The 9,762-nt window shown below is 44.0% G+C and overlaps 3 protein-coding genes across 3 annotated transcripts; 2 read left to right on the forward strand and 1 right to left on the reverse strand.

Annotated features, from left to right (window-relative positions):
• The first annotated feature begins 5,454 nt into the window (after positions 1 to 5,454).
• On the forward strand, positions 5,455 to 6,341 carry LOC133933539 (histone H2B-like). The gene has a single exon (XM_062380672.1). It carries the CDS (start codon positions 5,455 to 5,457, stop codon positions 5,827 to 5,829), a length of 375 nt encoding a protein of 124 aa, XP_062236656.1. The 3' UTR covers positions 5,830 to 6,341.
• A 1,965-nt stretch (positions 6,342 to 8,306) lies between these two features.
• Positions 8,307 to 8,717, reverse strand: LOC133933478 (histone H3). Its single transcript, XM_062380609.1, has one exon. It carries the CDS (start codon positions 8,715 to 8,717, stop codon positions 8,307 to 8,309), a length of 411 nt encoding a protein of 136 aa, XP_062236593.1.
• A 300-nt stretch (positions 8,718 to 9,017) lies between these two features.
• LOC133933499 (histone H2A-like) lies at positions 9,018 to 9,404 on the forward strand. Its single transcript, XM_062380630.1, has one exon. The coding sequence runs from the start codon at positions 9,018 to 9,020 to the stop codon at positions 9,402 to 9,404; it is 387 nt and encodes a 128-aa protein (XP_062236614.1).
• The last annotated feature ends 358 nt before the right edge of the window (positions 9,405 to 9,762 follow it).

Raw genomic sequence — 9,762 nt, forward strand, 5'->3', positions numbered from 1 at the left:
CTTTTTAGCCACTGCGGGTTTCTTGGCGGCGGGCTTCTTGGCTTTGGGAGCGGCCTTCTTCACTGCCTCTTTCTTGCTCATCTTGAACGAGCCGGTGGCCCCGGTTCCCTTGGTCTGGACCAGGGTCCCGCTGACAACCAGCTTCTTGATGGTGGTGTTGACGCGGGAATTGTTCTTCTCCACATCGTAGCCTCCGGCAGCCAGAGCCTTCTTGAGGGCGGACACGGACGCGCCACTGCGTTCCTTGGACGCGGACACGGCCTTCACGATGAGCTCACTGACGCTGGGGCCGGCGGTCTTCGGTTTCACGACCTTCTTCTTGGCCGCTTTAACCTTGGCGGCGGCTGGTGCTGGAGCTGGAGCGGCTTCTGCCATCTTTCTCTTTGCGTTTAGATCAACGACGAACTAACGGAGTGAGTTACAGGACTGATGAAGAGTCCTGATCGGGAGGCGGTACTTGAACACACCATGAGAACCGTGGAGACTCAATCGAGCCGTGGCTCCCGTGTACAGTGTGAACGCACAGACACTTGTGTTTTCTCTTCACTGATAAACGAGTAAAAACTCAGTGGGTGAGCGGTGCTGGAGGCTGACAGTGAGGAAGCAGGTAGCGGACTTATTTGTCTTCATGTTGAAGTCATGAAGAGCTCTGATGCTCTCTGCATTTGGTCGGTGGAGCCCCCGAACACGACCCGTTCACCGCGGTGAGCAGCGCTGCTCAGCGGCTTTTCCCACTAGTTTCTCTCCTAAAATGAGTTCAAAAGCACCACAGCTCCACCAAAACCCGTTTCCTAGCTGCTCCACATGTTTGTTCAGAGACACCGAGTGAAAACAAGCACCTGTTGAGGATCTCTTAGTAATAAAGTCAAGTAATTGTGCAGGCAGCAAACACACCGCTGATGGCCGAGGCTCCTGGTGAAGTTGAGCCAGACTTCCTATCAGAGCCGTGAATTTTTCATCCTGAGGAAGCTTGAGAGTCATTATAGAAGTAGGGCTACATTTCATATCCATGTTGAATTTGTCAATATTCACCTCAAGCAAGGATTAAATTAATATTGGGGCACATTTCTCTCATTTAACACCAAAAGTAAACAGGTTACATCATTTAATTTCCAGAAAATGTTTAAGCTGTAAATTAGTTTGAGAATTTCTCTACTTAGTAAATACAAACTTTTGCTCATCATAGTAACACTGGGATACATGTTTTTGTATATTATGATCATAATTATTTGTGTAAAATAATCATTTAAACATGACAAACGTTTCTGAAAAACGATTTGACCCGTGTGTGAGAACTCTCTGTTAACCTGTCAATATGTTACCTACTGGTCTAAAGATCAAGTCTTCTCAGACTGTTATAGCCAATAACACATTCATATTACAATTTAAGGCCTTAGTGTCAACAAACTCTGTGTTTATCCAGAATGTACACAAGTGTGCAGTATGTGAAAGTGTTTGTGTACATTGTAGAATGTAAACATGTCATTTTAACCATTCAAACAGACTTTAATTACATATTACTTTATATAAAAACACTATTACACATAATGCTTTAAATGCTAACAATGATTAAAAAAAAAAAAAAAACCTTCACTCAACCCCATCCAAGCCCATGGCATAACCAAAATAACAGTGTTGTTGTTGATCTCATCGTTTTTAAATCATGAATCAAAGGTACGATAGCAAAGACAAATTTGAGAGATGGTCACTCTGCCCAGAAGTTTGTTGAGCTTGTTAAGACTGAAATCTATACTATGCATGTGTGCGTGTCTGTGGAGATGGCTCTGAAAGTCAACTTTAAACAAAAGCAGTTTGTTAGACGGGGGTGGGGGTAGGGGCAGTTTGGGAAGAATATGTGGGAAATATGTAGCCCTCACACGGTGACTTTTAGTAACCTTTGCTGCTTAGTGTTAATGTGGAAGCTGGTTCAAATGTGTGTGCGTCACATCGCTGTTCAAACTTGCAGCTGTCTAATAAGGCCTACTGTGAGAACTTTGAATCTGTGACATTCATTACGCTGTACTTTTACTTGTTCTCATACTTAACTTTTTATATTAAAGCATACCTCCCTTAGCTTCCACACAGAGTTCGTGCAGCTGGCCCAGCTTCAGGAGGGCAGATAGGCAAGGCGTTGTTTTGTCTGGAGATGGTGCATGCTTACTGAAGACTCACAAGGCGTCATATTAGTAAATACTTGTTGAAATTAGACCAGACCGGCTCTTCTCATATTCGGGATAAACCAACATGTTGACAAGCTCCCCGTCGTTGTGGACGGCTACAGGTTACGGGGGATGAAAATACAATGTTAAGGATGCCCCCACATAACCATTACCATTTTATTCAATGTCCATATCTGCAAACAAAACCAGATGAATATAATAAAACAGAATCCAGCAGAATGTCAGATTGTAATCAACAACACTTTCAAGCATACATGAGGTGCTTTTAAAACTGGTCAGTATCCAATGATGCAAAATGAAAGGTGAACATAGTCACACTGTCAGCCCGGACTTATAATAAATGTCCATAACACTTTCAAAAACAGTTCCACACAAGCATCAAGTGCTTACACTGCTGGACACTGCACTAACACGTTTGGTTGGGGGTTGTGTTTTAGATTAAAAGCTATTTAAGTAGTTAACAAACACACAAACCATACTTGGTTACATACTTGGTCACTTAGGTTACAATTTTTATTCCAATAATGTTATGGAGGGTTTTAATAGCTGGGGTCCAAAGGACTCAAAGTATAAACTATTTAAATGTGAGGCTAACAGGAGGGCTAAGTGAGACATCGTGAGCTGAGTCTTTGTGTGACCATTGTTTTTCATTCAAGGCTGCTCAATATTCATACTTTGACCAAGTACTTCCACAATCAGTCCTAATGATACTCTTATTTCTAACCAAGCCTTTTTCACCGGCACTATTCCTACTTGATGGAAACGTGCTACAGTCCTACTGCTACACAAAACTGAGAAAGTGTCAGACTTTAATATCTGCCGTCCTACATCCACACCTGTGGAGGCGCTAGCGCACCATAGACGTATTTATCAGCGGCCATGAGAATCCACAGAGGAGGAAGACGGCTGCCTCTGTCTTCTAATAGGTCCTCATTCTGGCTATGACTAGCTGTGTTTTCGCGTAGCAGTGCATTGACTAGATCTCATCTTACTGAAGAAAGATGTCTGGACGAGGAAAGGGAGGAAAGGGGCTCGGTAAAGGAGGCGCAAAGCGTCACCGCAAAGTTCTCCGTGATAACATCCAGGGCATTACCAAGCCCGCCATCCGCCGCCTGGCTCGCCGTGGCGGAGTGAAGCGTATCTCCGGTCTGATCTACGAGGAGACCCGCGGCGTGTTGAAGGTTTTCCTGGAGAACGTGATCCGCGATGCTGTCACCTACACCGAGCACGCCAAGAGGAAGACCGTCACCGCCATGGACGTGGTGTATGCTCTGAAGAGACAGGGCCGCACTCTCTACGGCTTCGGCGGATAAACTCACTTTCCAACAGCTCAACAACACAACGGCTCTTTTAAGAGCCACACACCGAGTCAATGAGAGCTCACATCCTCTGCTCAACAACAAGTCGTTCTCCGAGTAGATGTCTTACAATGTCAAGATTTCAAAGTTATTTAATATCAAAACATCACATAACAATTACTAATCGTAGTTTCCTCTTTAATTTCTAAACGTTGAAGTGACCCTTAAAAACAGTTTATATTAAACTGTTATCTCTTTATACACATATATGTGTGTGTGTATATATACTGTAGTAACACCAGGCAGCCAACAGATAGAACTGCTCTCCAGATATGTGAACTGGAACAACGTCCACTACCAGTTGAACTCTCCTACATGTCCTGTCAGAAGCTTTGTTTTCCAGTAGCTCAGCTTCTCCTGTTTTATTGCAGATTCTGATCTGTTCTGAGTTTTGAAAATGAGCTCTGTAGCTGCATCAACTTGATCAGTTGAACACTAAGTTAAATATCAGAGTGTAATTAAAAAGGACCAGGGACAGAGCTGTTTGATTAGGTGCTGCACCTCACCAGTTTGTTGCTTTGAACGGATGTTGAGGCGTAGGTGAAAATGAGTCACCCCCTGTAACAGCATAACTATAAAATAAACAACAATCTGACCACAATTTAAGGAAGTGAAGTGGACATTACTCATTCCATCTTTCAGTCAAGCACGTGGGGAGAGTGGCGAGACAAGAAAATAGAAATGTTGGCCAAGTTAAATAAATTCATCATGTTACATTACGTAACGCTCCTCACGTATCACTGTGTTGTTCTGAGCGAGTAAGTGGGGCCCCCAGGGCCTCTGTGAGTGTGTGCTGTCTGGGATTGCAGTGTCTGCACTTTGAAAGACAACGTGTTATTATGAAAGTCTATCAGAGTGATGTTGGCGACTTTTAACCGGCTGAAATCTCCCTGTACTCTATTAAACAGGTCGTGACGTTGAAGCTAATTGGACTATACTATTCAGAGGCAGCAGGCAGGACCACGTTTCTATAGAATTTGTCTAATTTAATAATTTACAAATAATGACGATTATAATAAACACGTGCCAAATTTATCACAATCATCTTTTTCCCTTCTTTTCTTTGGCAGGGCGGTTCCCCAGTGGCCAGCTACACCTGTATATTTTCCACGCACAAAGGAGACGATACCGGTTCTGCTGATGGGTTGATGCTCTTCTACGGCACACAACAAACCTTCTTGCTCCTGCACGTTTGGATGTTCTATCCTGGAGGAGCTAGATTATCTCTGCTACCTGAAAGTACTTCAGGCACCGCCTCATGCTACAGGTAGTGACACGGACACTAGCAGAGCACGAAACTTCAGAAGATTCAGTCGGGAAGGATGAGGAGAGAGCCAATGTCAATGGCCAGCACGTATAAAACTGTTCCCTTTCTGTTGTGGTCTTGCCTTTGCCTCTTTATTGCACTTATTGTCACTTTCATTTGCACCAAAACCGGTGAAATTCATTCACAATCACTTGGGCTTCCTAAATGGACAGGTCGATGAACCTGAAGTTGAACTGACTGTGTGTTTCACTGTGACCTTTAGACCAAAAGTCACCAAAAGTCACCGTGTCAGGGCTACATATTTCCCACATATTCTATCATTTAGAGCTGTGCATTTATCAGGTTGCTTTGGTTTAGATTGTTTTTAATGATACTTATGTGATACTAACATAAATCCTAATAAGTTTCAGGGACATCTTAAAGTTCTCAACACCCCAAATGTTCCAGTTGAGCTGAACAGTTCAACCTCTGTCGGCAGCAGAATAATGGCCTCATGAACATGGAGACACTCCCCCGTGCTGTTACACTGGCACTCCACATTCAGCCAATGACAGAGAGGGAACGGCACACAATGATTTACATGTGATATGTTCAAATACAGCCTGGCCAGCAACGTCTGTATTCATTTGAACGAAAAAATCTCGTGACAATGCCTGACGTAGCGAAGCCCGCGCCCAAGAAGGGCTCCAAGAAAGCGGTGGCGAAGGCCCCCGGTAAGGGCGGAAAGAAGAGGAGAAAGTCCAGGAAGGAGAGCTACGCCATCTACGTGTACAAGGTGCTGAAGCAGGTCCACCCCGACACTGGGATCTCCTCCAAGGCCATGGGCATCATGAACTCCTTCGTGAGCGACATCTTCGAGCGCATCGCCGGTGAGGCCTCTCGTCTGGCTCATTACAACAAGCGCTCCACCATCACCTCCAGGGAGATTCAGACCGCCGTCCGCCTGCTGCTGCCCGGGGAGCTGGCTAAACACGCCGTGTCTGAGGGCACCAAGGCCGTGACCAAATACACCAGTTCCAAGTAAACCACTCTGCGGAGACCTCAAACCAACGGCTCTTTTAAGAGCCACACACTTTCTCTATAGAGACAAACTGTCCTGACTCTACCGAGATGTCCATCAATATTTAAACAGCCACTTTTAACTGATAATATAACATTGTTAATACAATTGAAGAGAGATATCCTGCATAATCTCTACATTTGAAAATAATTGTTTTTAAATCCAATTGCAGTTTTCCACTGCAGGGCGTGTTGTCCTTTCTCAAATCAGTGATCTGGGTTGTTCATGAGGTGCTTTTTCCCCCCTGGTGGTTATAATTGGAATAGTTAAAGAAGCGTATGAAGTCATTGTTCCTCAAAGTCAGAGGACATTGAGGAACAACACAGTCATGTGTGGTTGCCGAGACATGGCTGTGACCTGAAGGTCAGAGGAATTCATTCTCTAAAGTAGTTTACAGTATTATCAATCTTGACAAATATACCTTGTGTGCTTACTACTCTGTGAGTATTGAGTGTAAAACAGTGGTCAAACAAATATTTTTTCTCCCTTAGCCCTCCTGTTATCCTCAAATTGTAATAAGTATCATTTTAAATAAATGATGACAGAAAAAAATGCAATTTAATGGTAAATTTCAAGTTTTTCATGAAGTACTACATTAATAAGGTATTTTTGAATGGTTAAAATAATATTTTGACATGCTACTATTTACCCACAGCAATCTACAAAAACACTTTCAAATACTTCACAAGTGTGTACATTCTGGAAACAGTGTGTTTGTTGACACTAAAGCCTTCATTTTTAATATGAATATTTGTTTGGTAACACATGGACAGGTTGACTGAGATCTAACACTCACCAGACAAATAGTTTTTCAAAAACATTTTTCATGTTTTAATGATTATTTTATACAAATAATGATGAAAATAAAATACACAAACATCTCTCCTAGTGTTAATGTGAAAAGCCAAAGTTGGTATTTACTACATCAGACAGCAGAGACAAAGCATATTCCAGTAAAGCAAAAAACATATTCTACAAACTAAATGATACAACCTGTTGACTTTTTGCGTGAAATGAGAGAAATGTGCCACAATATTAATTTAATCCTTGCTTGAAGTGAATATTGACTCTGATAGGAAGTCTGGCTCAACTTCACCAGGAGCCTCGGCCTTCAGCAGAGTGTTTGCTGCCTGCACAATTACTTGATTTTATTACGAAGGGATCATCAGTAGGTGCTTTTTTTCACCCAGTTTTTCTGAACAAACATTTGAAGCAGCTGGGAAACGGGTTTTGGTGGAGCTGTGGTGCTTTTGAACTTTTTTAGGAGAGAAATGAGTGGGGAAAGGACAATGATATGGTTTCCTTGGAAATCAATGTTTCTGTTTGTAAGATGCATCAATGCGAATGTAATTGCAGTGAGAGGATAGCAGCCTGATACTAGTGACATGTCTTTACAGCATTCAGTAGTACTTCATCTTTTCCCTCCGAGTCTATATCAGTGGGGTATAAATGTCCTGTTGATGAATGACTGTACTGCAACTGTTACAACGGGGAGAGGCGGTGGTCTAGTGGCAGAAACTTGGATTATGGGCAGAGAAGGTCTCTGGGTCGACTCCACGGAGAGACAACAAAAAGACGCACCTGGATTGATCTGTCCAAAAATCCAAGAGTCTCCCTACCCTGTCTAGTGCCCCTTAACAAAGGCACCTTACTCCCCCAACATCTGCTCCCCGAGCGCCACACATGTTCACTCAGTGCTCTGTCAAGGGCAAAGATTAAATTTCCCTACCTGCATGAGTGTGCCTTTGTATGTCTGTGCATGTGTTTGGGACTAGTAAATAAATGAATCTTAATCTTAACAATTATGTTCACGGCTGTGTATATGAGCTCCAATCCCTGGGGGACGTTTGTCTTTCCAAACAGTTGGAGTGTTTTACCAGGGACAACATTTTAAATAACTTGTGCTGTTTAATAAATGTTTGTACCGAGTAGATCGGTTTCTCAGAAAAGGCTAGGTCATCTCATTTCAAATAAATACTTTATTTCATTGCAGCTCTGACCATGGTTTGGATTAAGGTGAAGTGAAGTAGCAATATTAATGATTAGATTTATAGCAGGCCAGGTCTTAGCTTGCATACTTTCCAACGTGTATTATTTGCAGAGCTAATAATGTAACAAATATTTTACTGTAAACTTGTCTTCATGTAGTATTATGAAATGCTACTCTCTTTTTGCTGTTCAGTTAATGTTGTAAAACTAGAATAGATACATATTTAAATCTGTTGAAAGATATCCTTTAACATACTTTAGTTACTTTACAGAAAGTAATTCATTTATTATACTTCAATGGTGATATGAACTTTGAACTCTGAAGTCAATTCTTTAGTGTATTATATGTATTAACGGTCTATAACGAGCAGGGCAACAAAGGAGTTTTGTCTTGAGTACAGTGAAGTGGCTCTTAAAAGAGCCGTTGTTATGGTCAGTGGAGCAGCAGCAGTTTAAGCTCTCTCTCCGCGGATGCGGCGGGCCAGCTGGATGTCCTTGGGCATGATGGTAACCCTCTTGGCGTGGATGGCGCACAGGTTGGTGTCCTCAAACAGGCCGACCAGGTAGGCCTCGCTGGCCTCCTGCAGAGCCATGACAGCGGAGCTCTGGAAGCGCAGGTCGGTCTTGAAGTCCTGAGCGATTTCTCTCACCAGGCGCTGGAAGGGCAGCTTGCGGATCAGCAGCTCCGTCGATTTCTGGTAGCGACGGATCTCTCTCAGAGCCACGGTGCCGGGCCTGTAACGGTGAGGCTTCTTCACGCCGCCGGTGGCCGGGGCGCTCTTACGCGCAGCCTTGGTGGCCAGCTGCTTCCTGGGGGCTTTGCCTCCGGTGGATTTACGGGCGGTCTGCTTGGTTCTTGCCATTTTGTTGCTTTTCTCTGCGATCGGGAGAAAGAGTGAAGCTGTAGAGAGACACTCTGCTTTTAAACCGCGAAGCCAGCCCTGAATTGGTGACGCTGCTTCAGATCGGGGATAGGCTCCTCCTCGGGTACTGTCTGCTTGTTCGACAAAAGTGTCGACCATCCCCCGCTGCTCTGCTAGAGGCTTCTATTCTGGTTGGTCTGGCATGAACCGTCCCGCGCGATCCGCGTATATATAGGGGAGTGATCATGCTCTCCACCGCAGTTTCTTTTGACGTGTGTTAGGAAACAATCTCCATCCATAATGTCAGGCAGAGGCAAAACTGGCGGAAAGGCCAGAGCGAAGGCAAAGACTCGCTCTTCCCGCGCTGGGCTCCAGTTCCCCGTCGGTCGTGTTCACAGACTGCTGCGTAAAGGCAACTACGCACATCGCGTTGGTGCCGGCGCCCCCGTCTACCTGGCGGCTGTGCTGGAGTACCTCACCGCTGAGATCCTGGAGCTGGCTGGAAACGCCGCCCGCGACAACAAGAAGAGCCGTATCATCCCCCGCCACCTGCAGCTGGCCGTCCGCAACGACGAGGAGCTCAACAAACTCCTGGGCGGAGTGACCATCGCTCAGGGCGGCGTGCTGCCCAACATCCAGGCTGTTCTTCTGCCCAAGAAGACCGAGAAGGCCCCCAAGTCCAAGTAAAGCAAAGCTGCTGGAAACCAACGACACAAAGGCTCTTTTAAGAGCCACACACTCACCTCTGAAGAACAAAACTCCTCATATCACCCATCAATTTAAAGCACACGCACAAGTCATTTTTAGATTATATTAGATTCAACTTTAATCTCATTGCACAGTAGAAGTGCTTATATATAACCAGAAGTGCAATAAAGGCAGTAAAAGTGCAGAGTAATGTGCAAATTTAAAAAAACGGAAAATGTGAAGTAAAATTTGTAAATACATAAGATATGTACAGTAATAAATATATATGGAATAGAGCAGTGTTAAGAGGTATTTTATTATATAAGAACGATGAATATACTATGAGCAAGATCAATAT

This window comes from Platichthys flesus, chromosome 22 (genome assembly GCF_949316205.1).
Source record: "Platichthys flesus chromosome 22, fPlaFle2.1, whole genome shotgun sequence".
In the NCBI taxonomy this organism is placed as follows: Eukaryota; Metazoa; Chordata; class Actinopteri; order Pleuronectiformes; family Pleuronectidae; genus Platichthys; species Platichthys flesus.

What these genes read in the sequence shown, in the direction of transcription:
- LOC133933539 (XM_062380672.1), top strand. Translation starts at nt 5,455, where the DNA reads ATGCCTGACGTAGCGAAGCCCGCGCCCAAGAAGGGCTCCAAGAAAGCG.
- LOC133933478 (XM_062380609.1), bottom strand. Translation starts at nt 8,717, where the DNA reads ATGGCAAGAACCAAGCAGACCGCCCGTAAATCCACCGGAGGCAAAGCC.
- LOC133933499 (XM_062380630.1), top strand. Translation starts at nt 9,018, where the DNA reads ATGTCAGGCAGAGGCAAAACTGGCGGAAAGGCCAGAGCGAAGGCAAAG.